The sequence below is a fragment of the Terrapene carolina genome, unplaced genomic scaffold (assembly GCF_002925995.2).
Source record: "Terrapene carolina triunguis isolate 2854851 unplaced genomic scaffold, T_m_triunguis-2.0 Scaffold31, whole genome shotgun sequence".
NCBI lineage: Eukaryota > Metazoa > Chordata > Testudines > Emydidae > Terrapene > Terrapene triunguis.
In genome coordinates, this window is record NW_020664382.1 from 1,094,362 (window position 1) to 1,119,997 (window position 25,636).

The 25,636-nt window shown below is 42.5% G+C and overlaps 1 protein-coding gene across 1 annotated transcript; it reads left to right on the forward strand.

Annotated features, from left to right (window-relative positions):
- Positions 1 to 13,252: 13,252 nt before the first annotated feature.
- On the forward strand, positions 13,253 to 25,636 carry LOC113406477 (radial spoke head 1 homolog). The gene is made up of 8 exons (XM_026651635.1): positions 13,253 to 13,306; positions 14,900 to 15,013; positions 15,134 to 15,239; positions 18,545 to 18,556; positions 23,379 to 23,469; positions 23,806 to 23,941; positions 24,255 to 24,326; positions 25,436 to 25,636. The coding sequence occupies exons 1-8, from the start codon at positions 13,253 to 13,255 to the stop codon at positions 25,634 to 25,636; spliced, it is 786 nt and encodes a 261-aa protein (XP_026507420.1).

The following is a 25,636-nucleotide window of genomic DNA, read 5'->3' on the forward strand; positions in this document are numbered from 1 at the left end:
CAGCCTGAGATGCAGATAGTGATATGGCCAGGAGTAAAGGATTAAAGAAAAACATTGAGAGGAGAATACATAATCCAGAGCACCATGCAAAATAATTGTTGGGTTTTGATGACGTTTTCTTTATAGAAGGTATGTATGAGGATGGCAGTACGTTGTTGGATTGATTATACGAACCATTTCCTTTCTTGCTACGCCTGTACCAGCATTCACATTGCCAAAAAAAAAAAAAAAAAAAAAAAAAAAGGTGTGTGCTTATCTCCAAAAACAAACAGTTATTATGCTTTGTATATTGACATATCCTTGACTACATCCCTGCTGACATCACAGCCTGAAAAAGTACTCCAATTTCCTGGGTAAAAAGTCAGTTTAATTTGTATAGAACTAAGGTGTACTCTTAACTCCTTAAAGCTCTGACTCAGCAAAGTACTTAAGTTCATGACTTGAAGTCAATGGGAGTTAAACATATTTTTTAATACTTTGCTGAATTAGGATGCTTTGTTGAATTGGGGCCTTAATACAGAAATTGCAGCCTGTAGCCACATATAGCATTTAGATGTACACAGCGGGTTTCCCTCCCAGTATGTTATATTGCATGATCTCATTTTCATGTCTTATGATTAGCCTTTTATGTACATGCAGACAGTTTCAGAAGTTCAAAAAAGCTAATGCCTTCTCTAGCTAATAATGGGTTACTATTTCCAAAGAAGTAGCAGTATTCCGGGCACGGGTACAACTATTGGTCTTCATTTGTTTTTATTAATTTTAACAGCCTTTGTCTCCCCAACAGAGGACATGGGATATTATATGAACAATTTACACCAAAATTGGGGCCAGTCCAGATATAACCAGCCATCAAACCTTGGCAAAGAAAAACAATCTAAAAGGAAGAGCTGGTAACAAAAGGGAGGGGGAAAATAGCTATAGGTGCAGTGGATTTATATCTGGATTTATATCCTCTTAAGACAGCCAACAAAAAACTCTGGTCATCCTTAGGAAGGGAGTTCAACAGGCAGTTCCGGAACCAAGACATTTCTGTTCTAGCCTGATTGAGATGGCACCTCTGAACTAAAGGTGTGGTCCAAAGCCCACTGAAGTCAATGGGAGTCTTTCCATTGACTTCCATAGGCATTGAATCAGACTCACACAGCAAAGACAAGATGGCCAATTTCAGTTGCTTTGGAGGAGCACAGGGAGTGAGGCTGACCTATTGCCGTGCTTTGGACAAACTTCTGATAGTGTCTCTACTTTTAATCGCTTTTACAGGGAAAGGCTTTGGGCACACTTACAACCGGTGTAACGGCACTATCAGAACATTTTCAACAAATATTTCTGTTATGACCAGAGTAAATATTTCTCTAATCCTCAACAAATAAAGATTTCATCTGTGGTTGCTTTATCCAAAGAACGAAAAGCCCCCCATTGAAGTAAAAATTGCAAGTCAGAAATGTTTTTGTAAAAAAAAAAAAAAAATGTATGGCAAACTCTTGTGCATTTATAACTACAGTTGTGCCAGGACTGGAATGCCAGATTTAAAACCACCTAGATCTTGGGGAAGTCTGAATCTGGATTCATTTGGATATCAGAGCATAGGGGAAACAAAAGCCTACTCTGCATTACCAATCTTGGAGAAAGGCATCTGTTGCTAGTGCATGTTGTGCTCTCATAACTGAGCAAATAGCACATATATTAAGCGAATACTTTTAAGAGGGCAGGAAGCAATTACTCTCCTTAGATAAGGATGGATAAGGTAAGAATCCAATTAGCAGCAGAGAAAATTACGTTAAATATTAAGAAAACCTATAACTACTGGAATGATTAGGCAATAGAACACACTATTGTGGATGGGTGTGGAAGTGCCGTCATAAGTGCTATTTAAGGATAGATCTGACCCCTATAATAATGACTGATAGCATGATCAGTGAGTCACACACAAATCTCTTGTCCCAATCAGACAAATGAGGTCAGCTGCCTCTGTGCCATTATCCTACTCTTACTGGACCCTTGTGGAGGTTTCCCACCGGCAGTCTCAGAAAAGTTGCTCTAGCACCAGGCTTTTCCATGGAGCCCCTCCCAGTAAAGGAACCATCTTGAGTGTTGTTTCTTGGGGCATTAGGTGTCAGAGAAAGACCTGGGCAGAGCTGCTCCATTTGATCCATTCTACTAGGAACCAGTAGCTCCTATAGTGAGTATAGAGGGCACTTGTCTCCTGCAGATCCCAGATTGAGATGGGAGGTGGAATCACAAATATTCCATAGTGGGGCAGACCTCACCTCTCTGTGAAACAACTTGAGCAGAATTCCATAAAGGAATCCGTGAGGAATTGTTCTCCCCTTTAGTCCTCTCCCGCATTTTCTAACATGGGTACGATTGAGCTAGCCCAATTCAATCAATGCTGCCATGTGGCAGGAGGTCCCTCCCAACCCATATAATCCTTGATTTGGAAAATCCATGACTGTAGGTTACCTTGACAGGGCCACAAGTTCTAGATCCTTCATCAATCCTTTCTTAAAGCATCTGGAAAATAAACTAATTCTCATCTGACTCCTGCCCACAGAAAGAGTACCAACAATACGTTAAGAATTCTGAATTTTTTAAAAAAGGATTGTTTTTCTTTTAACTTTACTATAAATGCAGCGTGCAAGTCAACATATTGCCAATCTTATGTCCCATCTGATCCCCCTCCCACAAAAGTCTGGATGACAACAATGCACAAATTGAGAGAAAATGAGAGAAGGAAAGGAATCTCAAACTGCATAGACACCTGTTATAGAAGTGTTGGGGAAGAGTTCATAAGGTTAAGGTTAAGTTCATAAGGTTTTTCCTTTAAATGGCATTTGGTGTGTCATTTTCTTTCTCGTCCCCTCCCAAATATTGGAAGGGTAAACTCTCCTTTTTATATAAAAGTTTAGGGGAAAATACTTGTCTTAAGAATGGGATATTCAAAGTCAGCTGTAAGGTTTGAGGAGTTCTGGAGCAGGTATTACCACTCCCTTGGGTCTGCAATAGAAGCTGAGCAGGGTTGCATTAGCTGAGGAGTAATGAAGTGCTGCCAGTATTTCAAGAATGACTTCCTCCATATTTTTTGTCCTTAGGCTGTGACAAACTATGTCTCAGGAGCATCTATGTTTGCAGGGTGTGGGGAAGGAAGGACTAGATAAGCCATTCATTTGTTTTCATGTATAAAACAAACTTTTTTCTTAGCCATAAACACAGAGGGATACATACAGATATGTTAAGCAGCTCCACTTTTGCTGGAAGGGTTATACTTTGTTCATGAGTATAATATACTCTGTATTAAGAGTTAACTTATATAATTTGAAGAGGGGTGGATGTGAAGACCTGGTAAAAGATCTGGGAGTATTCTTTTCTACAATTTTTCTTAAAATACCTGGTCCATTCCAAAGGAAACAAATTTGATATTCAGGGCCCTTATTCTGCCCCCACTGAAGTCAATAGAAAAAAATCTCATTGACTTCAATGGTTCAGGAATGAGCCCCAGAAATAAGTCTACTCTGGCAATGATAATTTAATTGTATCCAGAGCAGAGATGAGCTCTGTTGGAATCAGAGAAATCACCTCAACTTTCATCTTAAATTGGTGACAGGATTCTAAAAAGGGTTCCAGAGAGCAATCTCAGTGCCTACTGTCTAGGTAGTGAAAAACTGCTACAGTTCACAGATGTACTCTGCTGGAGGAGGGATGAAAGCATATGGAGAAGGGTCTAAAATGGAACACTCTTAAAGGGCTGGAAGCCTGGAGTGCACTTGGTTGGCTTAACGGAGAAGATAAAAGCACATGAGGTTCTTCAACAACTTGTGATTCTAAATGCCAATTGAGCATCTGGTAATATAAGAAACTGTGAAGCTGTCACAGACCACGGTTGAGTGCCCCATCTCAGCCACACACTAGACTACTGTGAGGGAACTCAGTCACTGGTCCCTGGAATTTTAAGACTCTGGACCCTGAACGGAGCCCAGACACTGGGTCCCTCTCTCTGTCTAGCACCCCTCTGGAATTCCAGTTCAAGATAGAGGTCACAAGGCAGTAGGAAGGTAATGACCAGCCTTACAATCAAAATGGAGTTTGCAGTCTCATACAGACATATAGAGAGCTCATAATCTCAAACAGAATTCACAAATTGTACAGACAAATTCCCCAATCATCACAGAGGTGTTATCAGGGGGAAGGAAGGAGGAGATAAGAAAAGGAGGTGGCTATGTTTAGTGTTGGCAAGCAGATGTCAAATTCTGAAAGTAGTAAGAAACTGGAACAGAGTGGTTTGTATACTATACAGTTATTAAGAAATAACTGTACAGACCCCCTCATCCAGACACAGGAGATTTGCATAAGTGAGAAATAGTCATACAATTATGAGTTAGTAAGTGTACAGCTTCCTTTGCTCTGACAGTTGGGGAAATTTGATTTCAGTATTGTTAAATATCTCAAAACAGGATGTTCCCTCAGATTAATAACCATGCACGAAATAAATTCCAAAGCCAAAGGACAAGGCGTTTGTTAGCCAAGTACACAGTTATTTTGAGGTCAATATTAAGCAACATTGAACTGCTTTTTAATAAAATGTCTTCTCCCTCCTCACCTTTGTTCCCTGAGGAATAAAATCATTATATATATGCCATATAATAAGAATACCTAGCTCTTATTGAGCACTTTTCATCAGCAGATTTCAAAACACTTTACAAAGGAAGATCAGCATCATTACCCCCATTTCACAAATGGGGAAATGGGGGCACAGGGAGGGGAAGTGACTTTCCACCCAGTAGGTCAGTGGCAGAGCACTAAGAAGTGCCATGTTTCCACATACTGAATGTATAGATTCCTGTGTAAACTAATGTGAAAATAACATTTCTTTGCACATGTTGCAGTCCACGCATAGGAAACGGATATTAAAAATTGACATACTATCACAAAACATCTCTCCATATGGGGTACCATGATTGGCTGATGTGAACACACTGTTCTGATTAGCTACGGTTCTCAGTGCTCCAGTTCCTTATGCCGACAGCCAGCACTACTCCCTGTTACCAACTCAGTTTTAGCTATCTCAATATCAGCCCATTATCTTCCTTACCCTTTGAAGCGGGGAATCCTCATCACTCCCTACATTGGTTTGAAACCAATAATTTGGTGAGGGTGACCAAATAGTTAGAAGTTGAAGTGGTTGTGCTTGTTTTGGGTACATGAATGAGTTCCGAGGCCAATAGCTAATTATAACAGAGGGATTTAGAACAGCAAATCAGAATACAAAAATGTGCATGATCTATTACTGAGGCCAGGTCTACACTATAGTACACTAACTCTGTAAGCGTCTACACTAAAATGTAGCTCCCACCAATGTAACTCGCCCACTACACTGGCTTAATAACTCCACCTCCGTGAGAGATGTAGTGCTTAAATTGATGTAGTTAGGTCGATGCAGTGTCAATGTAGACACTGCATTGCTTACATTGACTTTTGCTGTTCCACTATGATAGTCAAATTGGTGCAAGCACTCCTGGTGAGGACACACACTGCTGACAAAAGAAGCATAGTGTGGACATACAAAAGCGATTTAATTATTTCAGTGGCTGTACAATGATGTAACTTAGGTCGACTTAATTTTATAGGTGTCACAGGGCAAATGCGCCCTGTCCCTTCTTGGGACGGGATGGGGGTAATGATGGCCCCGTGGCTGAGTCTATACAACCATCCCTTGTCTTGGAATAGCTTGGCCTAGGGGTAAAATTCAATATGTCTGACCTGTTCAGCAGGGCTGTGTGGCCTGGTGGCCAGAGTCAGTATGGCTGCCACCTCTCAGGGCTGCATGGCCCAATGGCCAGAGTCAGTATAATGACCCTCTTCAGTAGGGCTGTTTGGCCTGGCAGCTAGTCAGGGAAGTGGGCTGCCCCTTGGTGGGGGGTGGGAGGAGAGTGGCAGCCGGGTAGGAGGACCCAGGCCCTCCCTGCTCCAACGTGTCCCAGCTCAGGGCCCTGTCAGTGGTAAGTATGCCTGCCACTGAGTCAGCGGGAAATCCACCAGAAACAAACTGACCCCACATGGCACCATAACTAGTCCCCCTGAGCTACTTTCTACCCTGTTCCTGATGCAGCGTCCCTGGGGTCTCTGGGCTCCTTGGTCAGTGCAGCTCCCAGCAGTTCTGACACTCCTTGGGCATCCTCCAGAGTCTCAGCATCCCTGGCTTCCACCATCAGGGGCTTCCACAGTTCCCAGGCTGGAGCTCACAGCATGCATCCTCCCTCTTCAGCAGTCAGCCCTGAATGAACCAAGCTGCTCCTTTTTATATCTAGTCTCCAACCAGAGCATGCCCAGCAGGGCAGCGGGGGTGAGGCCTCCATGGTCCAGAGAGTACAGTTAATTCTTGCAGTACCAGTGCGGGGCAAGTACGCGGGTAGACTTGTCCTGAGAAATGACTACAGAGTCATCAGGCAAAAAAGACCCATTTAGCCAGAGTATAGATGACTGCATACATTGTCTATTTGATATGGAGTCTTATACTGCACCCATCATGCGGTACCTGAATAGCAGCTCAGTGGTTTAGCAACTTCCCTGTAGTCATACTGGCTATGACAATTCAATTTTAGTGGAACTTAAAAACACCACTTCTGTTTATTTATATAGGAACATAAGATTTTGCAGACCAGATCATACCACTAGTCCATGAATTCCAATATCCTACCTCTAGCAGTGGCTAGTACCAGGCATTTTTAGAGGAAACTGAACTCTTCCCCACCCCAATCTTGGCTCACAAATAATGCACCTAGCCAGTTATGCAGTGCTTTACATGGGAAGCTGGGAATCCTTCCCAACTGCTGAGGCATCAGCTTAAGCACCGAAGCATGAGATTTAATTGCCTATTCTTTTTCTTCTTTTTTATCCTCCCACACCCTCAGATGCACAGGGCATTCATCAGTTTCCACCATTTCGTCTGGTCTTATGCTGGTCTGTTTAGGCTTCTGAATGTCATGTTGACGGATTTAGCTTCTTTCTCTATTATCCTGTGTTAAGTTTCTCTAGGTTACTCTCTTTTTTTCTTTCCAGGTAGAAAAAGTGGTGTGAAAGTCATGTCGGTGGTATCCTTAAAGTGTCTCCTAAATATATCTATTGTCATCTTCCTACAAGAGCGACTAACAGGGGAGTTTTGCAAAGGAGTTTAGAGGATGAGTGTGAGGGGGGGCTAGATACATTTAACATTCTTTAAACTTAAAGACATAAACACTCCCTGATAAAAACAAAACATCAATGCGCTGCAGGAGTAAAAAGAGAATGTAGGCAGAAGTCCATCAACAGAGTGGGGGCTATGCAGTTTATTGCACCCAATGCAGCATGTATGATTACCTGCTCTATGGGCAGATGGCATATGTTTGCATTTGGTGCAAAGATCTCCTGGCCCTCAGAGACTGTGTACTGGCTTTGGAAACCAGGGTGGCTGAACTGGAGGAGCTAAGGGAGACAGAGAGGTACATAGATGAGATTTTCTAGGACACAGTAGGCTGGTCTCACCCCTGGTCTGACAGCCTCTGTGCTGTGGAGGAGGATGAAAGTCTCAGAGAAGGAGAACATCCAGCTGGAACAGAGGGAAATGATCCATAGTTGAGACCCTCCTTCCAGATGATGTTGTGGTATCCTCTCGCACTGAGGATACCCATCTGGGGGAGGGAACTCCAGTTATTTGGAAGAGACAGGTATTAGTAATGGGGGATTTGATCATTAGAAACATAGATAGCTGGGTTTGTGATGACTGGGAGAACCGCATGGTGACTTGCCTTCCTGGTGCGAAGGTTGCGGATCTCTCAAGACATCTAGATAGACTTACGTGTAGTGCTGGGGAGGAGCCGGTGGTCATGGTACATGTAGGTACCAATGACAAAGGGAAGGCTAGGAGAGAGGTCCTAGAGGCCAAATGTAGGCTGCTGGGTAAGAGATTGAAATCCAGGCCCTCCATGGTAGCATTCTCTGAGATGCTTCCAGTTCCACATGCAGGGCCAGTTAGACAGGCAGAACTGCAGCATCTAAATGCGTGGATGAGACGATGGTGTAGGGAGGAGGGATTTAGATTTATTAGGAACTGGGGAAACTTTTGGGAAAGGGGGAGCCTATACAGGAAGGATGGGCTCCACCTAAACCAAAGTGGAATCAGATTGCTGGCACTTAGCATTAAAAAGGTCGTAGAGCAGTTTTTAAACTAAGGGCTGCGGGAAAGACAATAGGTGCGGAGGAACACGTGGTTCGGACAGAGACATCCCTTAGGGGAGGATCTATTAATGGAGATTCTCTATGTCCTAGTAAGAAGGAGAGGATGGAAGATGATAAAATACGGGTAGGATCTAATAAGAAACAGTCAAATGAAAAAGAGACCCATTCAATTACATCATGTAATGGCAGACAGCTAAAAAGTGACAAGTTTTTAAAGTGCTTATATACAAATGCTAGAAGACTAAATAATAAGATGGGTGAACTAGAGTGCCTCGTATTAAATGAGGATATTGATATAATAGGCATCACAGAAACTTGGTGGAATGAGGATAATCAATGGGACACAGGAATGCCAGGGTACAAAATATATTGGAAGGAGGGAAAAGGTCGAGCTGGTGGGGGAGTGGCAGTATATGTGAAAGAAAGCATAGAATCAAATGAAGTAAAAATCCTAAATGAACCAAATTGTATCATACAATATCTATGGATAGTAATTCCATGCTCTAATAATAAGAATATAGCAGTAAGGATATATTACCAACCACCTGACCAGGATGGTGATCGTGACTGTGAAATGCTCAGGGAGATTAGAGAGGCTATAAAAATAAAATACTCAATAATAATGGGGGATTTGACTGGATACACGTCACCTTAGGATGGGATGCAGAGGTAAGGTTTCTTGACACCTTAAATGACTGCTTCTTGGAGAAGTTAATCCTGGAGCCCACAAGAGGAGAGGCAATTCTTGATTTAGTCCTAAGTGGAGCACAGGATCTGGTCCAAGATGTGAATATAGCCGGACCACTTGGTAATAGTGACCATAATAGAATTAAATTTAACATCTCTGTGGTGGGGAAGACACCACAGCAGCCAAACACTGTAGCAATTAATTTCAGAAAGGAGGACTACACAAAAATGAGGAAGTTAGTTAAACAGAAATTAAAAGGTACAGTGCCAAAAGTGAAATCCCTGCAAGCTGCATGGACACGTTTTAAAGACACCATAATAGAGGCTCAACTTAAATGTATACCCCAAATTAAAAAACACAGTAAAAGAACTAAAAAAGAGCCACCATGGCTTAACACCTGTGTAAAAGAAGCAGTGAGAGATAAAAAGGCATCCTTTAAAAAGTGGAGGTTAAATCCTTGTGAGGAAAATAGAAAGGAGCATAAACTCTGGCAAAAGTGTAAAAATATAATTAGGAAGGCCAAATTTTTTTTTGAAGAACAGCTAGTCAAAGACTCAAAAAGTAATAGAAATTTTTTGTAAGTACATCAGAAGCAGGAAGCCTGCTAAACAACCAGTGGGGCCACTGGACTATCGAGATGCTAAAGGAACTTTCAAGGACAATAAGGCCGTTGCAGAGAAACAAAATTAACTCTTTGCATCGGTCTTCATGGCTGAGGATGTGAGGGAGATTCCCAAACCTCTGAAGGAACTCAAATGTGAAACTGCAGAACTACTAACTGTGGTTTTTAACGTATCATTTAAACCAGTTTCTGCACCAAATGACTGGAGGATAGCTAATGTGACGCCAATTTTTAAAAAGGGCTCCAGAGGTGATCCAGCCTGACTTCAGTACTGTGCAAACTGGTTGAAACTATAGTAAAGAACAAAATTTTCAGACACATAGATGAACATAAATTGCTGGGGAAGAGTCAACATGGTTTTTGTAAAGGGAAATCATGCCTCACCAACCTACTAGAATTTGTTGAGGGGGTCAACAAGCATGTGGACAAGGGGGACCCAGTGGATATAGTGTACTTAGATTTTCAGAAATCCTTTGACAAGGTCCCTCAACGAAGGATCTTAAGCAAAGTAAGCTGTCATGGGATAAGAGGGAAGGTCCTCTCATGGATTGGTAACTGCTTAAAAGATAGGAAACAAAGGGTAGGAATAAATGGTCAGTTTTCAGAATGGAGAGAGGTAAATAGTGGTGTCCCCCAGGGGTCTGTACTGGGATCAGTACTATTCAACATATTCATAAATGATCTGAAAAAAGGGGTAAACAGTGAGGTGGCAAAATTTACAGATTATACAAAACTATTCAAGATAGTTAAGTCCCAAACAGACTGCGAAGAGCTACAACAGGATCTCACAAAACTGGATAACTGGGCAACAAAATGGCAGATGAAATTCAGTGTTGATAAATGCAAAGTAAAGCACATTGGAAAACATAATCCCAACTATATATATAAAACAATGGGGTCTAAATTAGCTGTTACCACTCAAGAAAGAGATTTTGGCGTCATTGCGGATAGTTCTCTGAAAACATTCACTCAATGTGAAGCGGCAGTCAAAAAAGTGAACAGAATGTTGGGAATCATTAAGAAAGGGATAGATAATAAGACTGAAAATATCATATTGCCTCTATATAAATCCATGGTATGCCCACATCTTGAATACTGCATGCAGATGTGGTGGCCCCATCTCAAAAAAGATATATTGGAATTGGAAAAGGTTCAGAAAAGGGCAACAAAATGATTAGGGATATGGAAAGGCTGCTATGTGAGGAGAGATTAATAAGACTGGGCCTTTTCAGCTTGGAAAAGAGACGACTAAGAGGGGATATGATAGAGATCTATAAAATCATGACTGGTGTGGAGAAAGTAAATAAGGAAGTATTATTTACTCCTTCTCATAACACAAGAACTAGGGGTCACCAAATGAAATTAATAGGCAGCAGGTTTAAAACAAACAAAAGGAAGTATTTTTTCATACAACGCACAGTCAACCTGTGGAACTCTTTGCCAGAGGATGTTGTGAAGGCCAAGACTATAACAGGGTTCAAAAAAGAACTAGATAAATTCATGGAGGATAGGTCCATCAATGGCTATTAGCCAGGATGGGCAGGGATGGTGTCCCTAGCCTCTGTTTGCCAGAGGCTGGGAATGGGCGACGGGATGGATCACTTGATGATTACCTGTTCTATTCATTCCCTCTGGGGCACCTGGCTTTGGCCACCGTTGGAAGACAGGATACTGGGCTAGATGGACCTTTCGTCTGATCCAGTATGACCATTCTTATTTTCATATTTGATGCTTTAGATTGATTTGCTCTACTGAGAATTTCTGGTGTTGCAAGAAACTCTTTCCAGTGGACTCTGAAGATCTTCCACATCCATTTACTTTAGAATGAAGTCATCTTCTTATCAGTTTCAGGGGTAGTTTTCTGTGACTCTACTCCATAAAGGAGTCCAGACATGATGCTGGTGTTAAACAATCATATTTTTGTCAGTGCCGATCATGGTACTTTTCCAGATCTTTTCAATTTTATGTATGTTGTTTTCTGCTTTTGATATTTGTTGCTTGATATCTAGCATCGTGTCACCAACACTGCACATCTCACTCCCTCAATGTACATGAATAATAAAGCAGAAGTACAGGTTATTATCAATGTACTCTTTTATTGTATTCCAATGGAAACACCCTTCTTTTGATGCTAGTCAAGGCACACACAAGTTCTTTTGTGCATAAATTCTCCTTACTATGAGTGCTGCCAAGTTAGCTGCATCTTTCTTGATAGATTTCAGACATGCCAGCACATTGGTATGTTTACCATAAGATCTCTGGCTTCGATTTGAAAGAGTACACCATTTCCAATAAGATTTACCCAGCTGTCCACAGAGAGGGCCTGCTCTGTTGTCCCGATGAACAAGACTCATTTACAAGCAAAAGTCATAACAAGCAGATAAAAATCTATGAACTGGGATTTCTGAACACCACTATACCCAAGTGAAAGAAAATTGGACCTAGCAATAGTTTAAATTTAAAATATTATTTACAGGTCCAAGACCAAACTATATGAATTACTGGGAACGCTCAATATGCATGACAGAAAAAGATTTGTGAACATTTGAAGCATTTATTTAGACAGGCTCATGACATTAATTGTACACACTAGAAAAAAAGAAGTCCTAGGTGTAAAGAAAGGAGCTATTTTTGGGGAAAGTAAATATTTAATAAAGATAAGCGACACACTATTGAATATGTATAGCTACGTTATCATAATTGCATTTCCACGAAGGACTTCAGTCATAACAACAATAATATCGAGGCCCAACATTCCTTTAAAGAAACTCAAACAAAAACAACCAAAAAACAAACAAACAAACAAAGGTATGAGGAAGGAGGTTTCTACTTATTGGGATGTGGTCATTTTCATTTTCTAATAGGAAAAAAGGCCTGCCACACTTGTCCTTTGTGAAGTAAGGAGTACATTATGTGCCCTTGGTCGTGCACTGATCTAGAGATGAGTCCAAACCAAAACTCTTGTTAGAGTTGTGTAGCTGAAGTCGCTCTGTACCCTAGTCATAAAATGAAAATCTGAACATGGTGTACTCTGGCAAAGTTTAGAGTCAGACACAAGCCACACACTCAGAAGTGTAGAAATTTGGAATTTTGACTTGTACCTTATATTTGTTGGACTAATAAAGCCATGGCACATCCGGCCTTCTTCCATCATTGCGGAGCTAAACCACACGCTGTAGCCATTCCCTTTGTTTGTGCTCAGCGCTATGCCATATGTGCACCAGGCTGAATGTGCTCTGTGCAGGCCATACCCTGCACTGTATCTATCATCCCACAACTTGCACACACCCCTTTCGGGGGGGGGCGGCCGGAGGCTTTTTTGCCTGGGGTGGCAAAAAAGCCAGAGCTGGCCCTGCCTCATGTCAGTGGATGCTACTTTCTCTGTGCCTCGCGTCCTGCTCTGTGCCTTACAATCGCCCCCTGCATGCCCCAGGTGCCTGTATCCCCTGTGTGCCAGTCCCTCGCCCCCTGCCGGCCCTCGTGTGCCCGGGACTGTGCCCTTGGGCGCTGCGCTGTGCGCTCTCGTCGCGCCCTCTCCGGTCCGAGCGCGACGCTGCAGCCGATTGGCTGGGCGGGGCGCCCCGCTCTCAGGACCCGGGACAGCAGCACGCGCCCCAGAGCGGAAAGGGGGGCGGTGCCAGTGCGTGTTGCCAGGGTGATGGCGCGCGCCTCCCTCCGCCCGGGACGGCGGTTCCCATGGTGACGGAAACGCCGCGGGGCCCGGCCGGACCATGTCGGACCTGGGCTCGGAGGAGTTCGAGGAGGAGGCGGAGAACGACTTGGGGGTCAGTGCGGGCCGCGGCCGCCGGCTCCTCCGGGGCCCAGCGCTGCCCCCCCCCCCCCCCCCCCCCGGGCCGGGGTCACCCCCCGCCCCCGCTAGCGCCTGCCCCGCAGAGCAGGAGCGTCCCCGCGCCCCACGCGGCCGGGCCCCGCCTCACCCGCCCCTCCGTGCGGCTCGGCCGCCCGCCCCTGAGAGCCGCGGCGCCGGGCGGGCGGCGGAGCGGATCCCCCCCCCCCCCCCCCCCGGGGCCGCCCCCCCCCCCCCCCCCGCCCAGCTGTGCCCAGGAGCCGTCCAGGCCGCGCTGGCTGCCAGCCCCCTTTCCCCGGTGCCCTCGGCGATCCTCCCTCCAGAGCCCGCGTGCAGCTGGGCAGCCCCGTGGAGAACAGCTGGCACCAGCTACCCCAGAGCTGCCCTTCATTGCCACCCAGGCACTGCTGCACGGTTAACCTAGGTGCCTGGGGGGCTGGTTGTGTCTGTGCACCAAGGGAAGGTTAAAGGGTGATGTGATTATAGTCTGTCAGTATCCTCCTGGGGAACAAATATTTAATAATGGGCTCTTCAGTCTAGCAGAGAAAAGTATAACAGTATCCAGCGGCTGAAAGACATAAGTTTTTAACAGCGAGAGTAATTAACCATTGGAACACCTTACAAAGGGTCCTGATAATTTTTAAATCAAGATAGGATGTTTTTCTAAAAGATCTGCTCTAGGATTTATTTGGGAGAAGTTTTATGGCCTGTGCTATATGGGGGTCAGACTAGATGATCATAATGGTCCCTTTGAATCTATAAAATCTCTTTTTCCCCTGGCACAGTCCCAGTCCATAACTATGTGGAATATTAATGAAAAAGCACCCATTAGACACGATTACACCAACATATCTTTAGTTTTGTCACCCCAAAAAGAACTGAATTTGTAATTACTCACTGTTGCATATTTTAAAGGTCAATTCTGCTCTAATCAAAGTTAACAGAAGGCCTGCCACTCATGTCAATCAGAGTAGGAGCAGAGCCATGGACTAGGATCATACAGGATATTGGATTTGTAGTATTAAAGTATGGGGAAACTAAAAAAAAAATTAATCACTGTTATGATGGGATTCTCAAAGCTATGCGATGTGTTTCTCAAACAAAATATTTTTTAAAATAAGAAATTATCTTATAAATACAATGATGTCCTTAGTTGCTATTTTCTTTTGGAGTATATACATTAGTGATACTCAGCCTCAAAGAGTTGCTAAGCTACTGCATTCAATGGAGTTGTAGAGATAAAAAGGACTTGAGTGAAGTCCTGCCATTTTACTATGGTATGTAGTGTCTGTTTCAACTTGCTGCAGTTTATGCTGCAAGAATCCAGCCCCCAACAAATTTCAGTAGTTTGCAGGCAGAAGACACCTTTGGATACCAGGTAGGATCTGGTGGGTTGGTACAAGATACTCACCACAGTTACCAATAGATTTCTTGGCCAGGTGCCATCCTGGGACTCAGGAAGAAAAGGAGCTGTTCAGAACAAACAACTGGCTTCCTCTTTGTACTCATATTGGATTCAGCTTAGAACCCCTGCCTCTTAACTGTTGAATGGCTTATTCCATCTAAATAGGAATATGAAGGTGAACGCAATGCAGCAGGTGAACGACATGGACATGGAAGAGCACGGTTACCCAATGGTGATACATATGAAGGAGAGTATGCCAATGGTGTGAGAAATGGGCGGGTAAGATAATTATAGAGGATTATTTTGAAAGCCATGCGTGTGTTTCAGCAGTTCCATTAGTTTAGGCACTTCATTATCCTTTTAATTCAAAGTACTATATCTACACCAAATATATTGCAGGGGACCTACAGATTTAAAAATGGTGCTCGCTACATTGGAGACTTCTTTGACAACAAAAAGCATGGTCAAGGCGTTTTTATGTATCCAGATGGATCAAAATATGAAGGTAAAATATGCATCTTTTGTTGTTGAACGTAATTCCGAAGATTTAAATATTTGAGAAGATGAGGTGCTTCAGTGGAATTATGGGAAACAATGAGCCAGGCAGCATATTATTGCCTCAATCCACAAAATTCTTTTTTCCCTCTTCATTCCTGCCTCACCCCAGATGGTAGGAGAAGAGTGGATTGAAGTTTTTGGCAACAGTTTATTCCTGCCAAATCATCTGATCAAGTGGAATGCTTCATTATATTTAGTGTTGAGCAAATTCTTCGCATTCTTAGTTAGAATCAGAGTAGAAGAGAGTATAAGTTATGTTAAAAACAACAACTCAAGAACATCACAAGAATATTCATTAACATGTAGTGTTTACGCTGACAGACAGTCAAGTTCAGTCCAGAACATTTTCAGATCCTTTCAAAGAGCTATAGGTTCTGAGCATTGTAAAAATATAGGATTCAGTTCTCCACTGCATCCAAGCAAAGCAGTGGAGAGTGGAGGCTAAGGAGGAGCTTATCACAGCTCACCGTTTCTCAGCCACCTAGAGTTGGTGTAAGTTAAACCTTCAAGAAGGCAGTTTAAATTTACCCTGTTGGCAGAGAATCCATCTCCTATCTTTCTGGACATGGCTCCCGCCCCTGACTTTTCTCCATCCCCGTATACCAAATGGAATACTGTCAGCAGAACTAGGATAAGATGTGGCAGAACCAGTGATGCAGGTAAAATCCATTTCTTACTGGTACGGGGGGTGGGGAGGGCAGCAGCTAATGGGGGGGCACATGACCCTCCATGTGACTCCTCCCAGCCCCGCCCCCACCCATGGCCCCCATGCTCTCTCCATCCTCTCCCCACGATCCACCCACTTTACCTGGGGGGGAGGGGGTGCTCTGTCCTCCTCCTGTTGCGCCAGAGACTTCAGGAAAGGAGCAGAATGTGGGGCTGCTAGGCATCCTCGTACGGGCGGCTCCTCTGGCGCGGCTGCTGTACCACCCCCAACCTTGCCGCCAAGTCCTGTCCTCTGGCATGGCTGCTGTACTGTCCCCAGTCTGGCTCCCCAGTTGTGTCCTCCGGCGGGGCTGCTGTACCGCCCCCAGCCTCGCCTGTCCTCCAGCGGGGCTGCTGTACCGCCCCCAGTCTGACTCCCCAGTCCTGTCCTCCGGTGGGGCTGCTGTTGTACAGATGGAGCCAGAGGAGAGGCAGGTCAGTGGAAGGGCAGGGGGTGCGGCTGGGGGCAGTACAGCCGCACCAGAGAGGAGCCATGTGGCCACTGGCTTCTCCGGTGTCTTTCCAGTACACCATACGAGCTATAAATATCTTGCTGGTATGGCATACCGGGCATACCGGCCTACTTGCACTGCTGGGCAGAACTCTACACCGGCAGAGATTCCCCCAGAATTTTCCAAGGGGAATCTGTGGCCAGAGAGCTTAGACTGAAGAAGCTTACTTTAAAAAAAAGTTTTTACCTGTTGGGAGAGCATTTATTTATTTATTTATTTATCTTTATTGGTGAGATTGCCAACAGCACGGGAGGAGTCCATATATATATCTGCACCTATCTTCAATATGATAGTAACCCCCACAGGGCATATGTATATATGTATATATATATATATATTTTGAGTTAACACCAAGTGACCCACTACCTCTCTGTGGACAACTAGTAAATACTCTGTGGTCCACAGTTTGAGTCACTATGATAAATATCCTAATGCAGTTTCTACTTCTGGGAGTAGCAAGAGTCTTTTCCCTCCTCTGTACACCTCTATAAGTGTGCAGTTCAGGAAAAGTGAGAGATCCAGGAGAAGACAGCTTTATATATTATAGGTAGATAAGAAATCTGCTACTTAGTAGAAGCACCACCTCCAAATGTAGGCATTATATCTGACTTGTGATTAAGCATTCGCCAGGGAGGATCACTGTTTTCATCAGAATATGGATTGGAAGGCATGGGAAGATTAGATTCATACTGATGCATCTTGCAACGCAGAAGAAATGGATGTCAGCAGAAGTGCAAGAAAGAATTAAGTGACTTGCACAGACATAAGTTAAATTAATTTGTTTATGACAGTGTCTTTTGGCCTGATTCAAAGCTACGTTGGATTCTTTGCTCACTGAGGAACAATTACTTGAGCAGTACCTCATCGTTTGCTTTCTGAGGCTAAAAGACTCCTAAAATGAGGTCAAACTATATTTTACTAGTGCAGTCTTTGTTCTATATTTTCCCCTCTAAGGAAAGAAATATTGACTGATGTCATTGTGACTCCCTTACTTTCTGTCTGCACCTATCTTCAATATGATAGCAACCCCCACAAAAAACCAACAACCATAAAACTAAGATGCATAGGCCCAATCCACAAAGTTATTTAGGCTCCTCACTTCCATTGAAATCAATGGCATTCTGTTGAAATTAGCATGTGCCAGCAGTTCTCCTTCTATCCCCAGATGCTCTTTTAGGGTTCTTGTACAGAATTATTTAATTTAGCTTGATCTAGATCTTTGCCCTGAACAGAATTCTCAAGATTAATCTGAAGGCTCATTACAATCTTTTACAAATAACAGATTATTTTAGGAATTCACTTTCTTCCTTTATGGTTGCAATGTCTAGGAAATGCAACAGTTTAAGCAAGATACTGTACTTAAAGAATCTCATAAAACAGAAGAGCAGAATATCATTAGTCCAGCTCCTGAAACAGAAGCTCATACAGAATATTTCCCCACATTTTAGTACTAAGAATGACTGATTCCATCTGATTCTCTTCACGGTCTTCCCTGAAATATGAGGAGACAGATAAGTCAGACTCCAGCTGCTTCATTAACCATCTTCAGAGAGTTCATTTCCAGGATGACATTTAATTTGAGGACTAATGCTGTCTCTGCAAAACGTCAGGAGGTTGATCTGATTGTTGACATTTTTTATTCATTTTTTTCAATAGCGTAATGTTGTATGCTATACCATCAGCTTTGAAAGAGGAGTCAGAACCAAAGACAGAGTTTTTAAACTTAAGTGCTTAATTTTAGGCACCCACATCAATATTTCTGCCCCTAAATGAGTGAACTGATTTCCAGATGTTCTGAGCCACCCAGCTCCTGTTGCACAATATCTGAAAATCAGAACGCTCAGTTACTGGTTTTGGCTTAGGTTCCTTAGAACCCGTTAAAAGATTATTTCAGCTACAGTATAAGACACTCTGAAATAGTCCCACCCTATTCTTCCATCTGATGTCTGTAAATGTCTCAGATCTTAAAGGTGACCTGAAAAGGAAAATAATTTGCTTTCTGCTGTCTTTTTTTGCTGCTTTGTGATGTGCAAAGAAGGCCTGAAAGGTAGGGGTTTTGGCCTGTGTTAGAAATTTAAATCTTGTGAAGGCCAGAAGACTATATTTACTGGAGAGCTAGTGAAATGGTGATAATCTGAAGGGTCAGTACAGTGAACATTGAGTTAAGACTACCAGCCACCCCATTGGGTTGGGAGAGGTGGCTGCCCTGCTCAAGATAGGTCACACAAAAGGAATAAGAACAACAATATTCCAGGCTCAGCAAGGTGAAAGTAAAACAGGCACAGAGTAGCTACCTTTGGCCACAGGGCAAATGAAACAAAACAAACACAGGGTAGTTTCCTCCCACTTACTCCAAGTGTCCACAAAGAACACAGGGCAGCAGCTTCCTTCAGTCAGGGCCTAGTTGGAGGAAACAAACAAAATTCAGTTCTGACTGTGATCAGAGTCTCTTGGTTCCAGCATAACGTTCTGTGTACAAGGCAGCCAAATAATTCCCCAGATCCTGCTGTCCCCTGAGTAAGAAAAAGATAAATGAGGCTATTATCTCTTCCCATTTTGGATGTCTGTACTGCCTAACTAGCCACAGCTGCCAGCACTTCCCTCCAAGTTTGGCAGCTCAGACAGTCTTTAAGCTTGAGTTTCCTCTTTTCTGGGTAGTGAAGATGTTTACATTCTGGTTCACATGATCGAGATGGGGCACATACACCACATCACAAAAGCCCTGCTTTATTTGGTTTTGCTAATACCCATTTAACTTTAAGAATCATAGAACTGGAAGGGACCTTGAGAGGTCATCTAGTCCAGCCCCCTGCACTCATGGCAGGACTAAGTAATATCTAGACCATCCCTGACAGGTGTTTGTCTAACCTGCTCTTAAAAACCTCCAATGATGGAGATTCCAGAACCTTCCTAGGCAATTTATTCCAGTGCTTAACCAACCTGACAGTTAGGAAGTTTTTCCTAATATCCAACCTAAATCTCCCTTGCTGCAATTTAAGCCCATTGCTTCTTGTCTTATCCTCAGAGGTTAAGAAAAACAGTTTTTCTCCCTCCTCTTTGTAACAACCTTTTATGTACTTGAAAACTGTTATCATGTCCCCTCTCAGTCTTCTCTTTTCCAGACTAAACAAACCCAATTTTTTCAATCTTCCCTCATAGATCATGTTTTCTAGACCTTTAATAATTTTTGTTGCTCTTCTCTGGACTCTCTCCAATTTATCAACATCTTTCCTGAAATATTGCGCCCAGAACCAGACACAATACTCCAGTTGAGGCCTAATCAGCGTGGAGTAGAGTGGAAGTATTACTTCTCGTGTCTTGCTTACAACACTCCTGCTAATACATCCCAGAATTATGTTTGCTTTTTTTGCAACAGCGTTACACTGTTGACTCATATTTAGCTTGTGGTCCACTATGACCCCCAGATCCCTTTCCACAGTACTCCTTCCTAGGCAGTCATTTCCATTTTGTATGTATGCAACTGATTGTTCCTTCCTAAATGGAGTACTTTGCATTTGTCCTTATTGAATTTCATCCTATTTACTTCAGACCATTTCTCCAGTTTGTCTGCAAACTTTATAAGTGAACTCTCTATGCCATTATCTAAATCAATGACTAAATTAATATTTTGGGGAAAGAAAGCCTACGTTAAAGATTCAGCAACCTCCTCCCTTCAGTTAAGGTGTTAGGCCCCTGAATAAGTGATGCCCAGGCTTTGGCAAATTAGTGCTAATCTACTGGTACATACCTTAAGGTCCACTTTTAGATTTTGGAGGAAGGGTCCCTTGACATAACCAAATACATATCCCACACTACAAAATAAGACTATAAGACACTATAAAATTTATGGTGTGGGAGGTGGGGACAGCCAGTGCCACAAGTTACGTAACTTGCACTGTTCACAATAACATAAATAAAGGTATGCATGTAAGCATGATACTAGGTGAGAATAAATGGAAGAATGTGTTTGGAGTGAAAGAAATAGCAGGCAACTATGTAAGTTTGTGTAGAGAGGGGCAGAGAGTGAGGAGGGGAAAAAATGATTGGAGCCCAACCAAGTAAGGGAAGAGGCTGAGAGCCTGCCACAGGGAAGAGAGAAAAGAGGATGAGAGGCGGAACAAAGGGGTCAGAATGAAGAAAGAAGGGAGGGAAGAGACGGGACCAGTGCAAGACAGTGCTGCTTAGATTGAGGACCTGCTGTATGATGACATTGCCAGAGCAGAAAACAAGTGACCTTTAAACTATTCTAAAGGGGAATCTGAGGATTCCTCCTCTGTGGTAGCATGTTGGAAATTGCCTGAAGGCAGAGCATGGTTGAAAAGGTGGAGTGTGTTCCAATGATACTTGGCTGGCAGAATAGTCCCTAGGGACAGTCTAGTTAACGTAAGTTAGAGCAGCCTTGTGGCTAGGTCTGTGGCCCAAAGAGCTGTGACTTTAAATAAGCCTTCTCATCCTGTTCTTTAAATCATCAATTAAGCAATGAGATGACATTGCGTAGTTCAGACAACAAAATGATTGCATTTTAACTAAACCAACAAGAGAACACAAGATAAAGAGCGTTTGGGGCAGAGATAGTCAGCATATGGAAATTCTGTATGTGCAGAAACATTCACCTGATAGCAAGTAATCTTTCAAGTCATGAGTAACCAAGAGCACAATAGCTGAACAGAGGTGCAAAACCACCCTCACTAGTGAGAACACTGCTGATAGGCCTTTCTTCTTCCATCACACCTAAAAGTAAAGTAATGCATGCACGGATATCCAGCTTCAAGACCAAAAAGTTATGCTGTAATCTGTCATACATGGCTATATATTGTCAGCTCTACACTGTGTCCTGTTAAGTTTGGAGTATGCTTATTTATTCGGGTTACTTTTTTTGGGGGGGGGTGTGCTTCTGTAATTCTATTAATGTACTGCTTGTGTTACTTGTGTTTTTATTTGGAGCTCTACTTCTCCCTTCTGCAAGTCCCCTCCCAATGGAGCTATCCTGCAGGACCTAGGTTCCCTAGGGCTGGGATTTTCCAGCCCCAGAACTGGATGAACACACACACAGCCACACATACAATAACAGAGCAAGTTTGAGCAGACCGGGTCAATTAGCACTTTTAAGCTGACCCCTTATATGTCTCTGGACTTACTGGGCTTAATGAAGCAGCACTTTTAAACTGCCTCCTCTTATATGCCTCTGGGTTCCATGGACTGGGTCAAGCAGCACTTTCAAGCTGTCACCCTTATGCGTCCCAGATTCAGCACGTCCCTATCCCCACTCTTACATCACAATTGTACTGGCAGTAACCTATTTGATGAGCAAACCCCACAGTTTTTGGGTGCTGTAGGGATCTTTAGCTTAGGTAAAAGAAGCATTGCTGTAGACCGAATGGGGGAAGCTAAAAACACAAAAGAGTAAAGTTTAGCAAGAGAGAGAGAAGCAACCAGCTTAACCATAAAAGTTATTTGTTGAATAATAGTGATAAGTACACAAGGAGAGCCTAAACCAACATAACATGCATTATTAAAGGTTAATACCTAAGGTAGAAAGGAAAACAGAGAGAAAGAGGGGGATTTCACCCACTCCATGAGGCTTGAACGGGTCGGGGTTCCCAGGTGGTGGTGGTAGCTCAGGGTCTTGAGTGCTGGAGACAGGCAGAGCCCCCAGCATGATCAGTCAGGAGAAGATGGAGTCTCAGTGGAACTGATGCATAGTTTGGATCTAAGCATCAGAACACTGACTGGAGGGTGAGTAGGGATTTTGGTAGAGAAAATACAATGGTTCAAGGGAGAACACTAGATTTGTTTATGCGTAAACTGATGACTCAAGGGTTTTCTTTAGGCTAGACAATAGGAGCTGATTATTCTTGGCTATGGGTGGTGGTTTCTTCCAGGGAGCTCACAATGCAACTAGGCTGCTTTAGTATTTTGGATATTAATCAAGGATTCAATACTAGAATTGGTCTGATAATTGCTGAGCTGGGTGTGTGCAGGCATAGATTCATTAACATCTGGAGCAGAGATTCCCATGATGCAGTGCGTCCCTGCTTTTCTGGTCCCAGAGTTCAGGGCGGTTTTCTGTTCTCCATTTTGTATGCAAATTGAGATGTTTCCCTGTCCTATTTTTTTATGCAGATGAGGCTAGGGGAGTTGTCTCTGTTTTTCATTCTGTATGCTCATGGAGATGTCTTAATCTTGTCACCCTTGTCAGGAGGGGTCTAGGTGTGTCTCCCATCCACCCTTCATTGCTCTCTGCAAGTCTTTTCTCTAATGCGTTTTGATTTAAGCAGTAGTAGACTACAGCTGGCTAATTCTAATTCTCTAGTTCTCAACTGGCCAAGTAGATGCTGTTTTGCACTGATTAGTTTTATGGTCCAGAACATTCTCCCTGCCCTTTCTAGAAGCCTGAAGCCCTACTGATTCTCAATAAGAGAATAGTTTAGCACATCCTCTGAATCTGTGCATGCTCATGGCTTTTCTCCTGACATGTCAAATCTTTCCATCAGTTATAAATACTGTACTAGTAATATCAATAATAATAGTGACAAATGGTGGCCTGCTTTTTGTCAGAGAATGCCAGTACTTTTCTAATTTAATTTACTGTGGAGTGTGAAGAGAATACACTGATATACAAGCCTGATAAGCTATCTTTACTGTTCACACAGAAGTTGAAGATTACTGAGGTAGAGCTTGCTTCTGCTCTCATTGAATTCAGTTACAGAATTTACATTGTCTGAGTTTACATTTTCATTTTCTAATACTGTATATTCTTCATTCACATAAAAAGTTGACTAGATGTCTAGATGATCATTCTAAAGGCTGACTTCTATGACAAGTAAATTTGATCACATCTCACTCTGTTTTTGTCATGTCCATTGCAGGAGAATGGGTGGGAGACCAAAGACATGGCAATGGAGTTTACTACTACGTGAATGGAGACACCTACACTGGAGAATGGCTTAACCACTATAGGTTTGTTTCATTATTACAGTGAACTTTCAAGTTTCTTGATGAAGTTTAAAAAATGTTGTCTTCAGAGTTGTGGTTGTCCTTTTGAAAGAGAGAGCTGTGGGAGGGCCTTGGCAACCAAATCCAGTTTGGAATGGGAGGAAAGCCTGCAGTAAGACATCAGCTGATTTAAATAGAGCCAGACATAGAAGGCAGATGAGCATGAATGTATGAAGAAGATGTTCTTGGGGTTGGAAATATGGATTAATGTGGCATTTGTTTAAATGCTTTAAAATTGCAAAGAAATCCTGCACTTTTAATTTACAGTAATATAAAGTACAATTATTATTTGCCTCTCAGGCATGGGCAAGGTACATACCTCTATGCAGAGACTGGCTCTAAATATGTTGGTGGCTGGGTAAATGGGCAACAGGAAGGAGCAGCTGAACTTATTCATCTAAACCACAGATACCAGGGCAAGTTTGTGAATGGAAATGTAAGTATGTTGGAAAATGCTATTTGAATTTGAAAAACTAGCGCATGTTGTTGTTCTGGTATGGACTCTTTACATTGAAATATTAAACCAGGTTTCCCATTTTGCACAGTATTCTTTGAACCATAAATGTAACAGGTATAAATGAATCAATGATGATGCAAAGTTTCTCCAAAGTTTACTTTTCTCATTGTATTTGTATTTATTATTGTGTAAATTACATAGTACAGTGTTAAGTGATCATTTCTATTTTTCATTTACTCCTTCAGAGTTTTCTAGCTTTAAAGTCTTGCTAACTTTTTATTTCTCTGTACAGCCGGTAGGTCGTGGAAAGTATGTCTTCGATATTGGGTGTGAACAGCATGGTGAATACACACATCTAGATCAGGTAAATAATATAATACAGACTATACCAAATGTTAGAAAACTCAGCAAGTCAGGTCAAACGTAGTCTGCCTAGCTCATTACAGGTACTGGATATTTAAAAAGTCCAACAGCTTTAGAATGTGCTTTTCTAAGCACCAGAGTCAATAAAAAAAACTTGTCTGGCTACTGTGCTGTGCAAGCCCTGACACATGAAGGCCCAATTGCTGCTCCCATTGCAGACACTAGAAGTTTTGCCATTGATTTCAGTGAAAGCAGGATCATACCTCAGATGTGCTAGCCTTCTGCAATACAAAAAGCCAGACAGAGTTTTGATTGACTTTGGCCTTTATTTTGAAGATGTCATGTCCCTGTACCAGATATGGACTGGCTTCAGAGCTTGCTTATATACACCAGATGTGGTCATCATAAGATCCTTTAATGCTGTGCTCGGTATAGTTGAGGTTCATTTAAATAAGGTATTTTACACACCATGCCCCTTAGTGGCTGAACAGTATAATGTATTTTAGCACTCCATTACAAAAGACTGGAAAATAAAAATATAGTACTAAGTAATTCTAAAATTTAGTGAAAAATTACAGGTGCAAATTTAGAGCCACAATTGAGACTACTTTTGAAAATGTGGTCTATTATTGTCGTGATCCTGTGAGGTACTAAGTACCCACAACTCCCATTGATTTCAATAAGAGTTGTGGGTGAATAGTATTGGGGAATGATTTTTCTTCTTGCTTTTGAGTGTGGCCTTTCAGACCTGTTTCTGACTACCTGACCTACATACTCTAGTTATATAATAAAAACAATAATGCCTAGCTATTATTACCAATATATTTTTAGCTTAGTATTTTGGTTTCAAGATAACAAACATGCTGCATTTAGTTCAGAACTTGCTCTTTTTCTATATTGCCTGACATGCCAGATCTTAGTCTATTACATGCTATTTCAAAACTTCCAGGGAAACAATTATTTCAAATATAATCGCACCTAAATGAACGTTTTGGGCGATTTGTAATCTTTTATTTTTTTTAAAAGGGTCTTTCTAATTTTTCCATCTTTCTACAGTTAACATGTCAATCTAGTTCACATTTATTTCTTCTCTTTCATTGATTTGCTCAGCTAATACAACCCAAGGACAAGAGAAAGGGCAGCAAAAAACTGCCTTCTGTTCCAGGGTACGGGAACCCACAAACCACTAAAGGCTTTATCTTCATGGAGCCTAATGTAACAGAGGTGCTCTTTGGGTTTGGGAAAAACGTTCATTTAGGTGCGATTATATTTGAAATAATTGTTTCCCTGGAAGTTTTGAAAGCAGTGTAG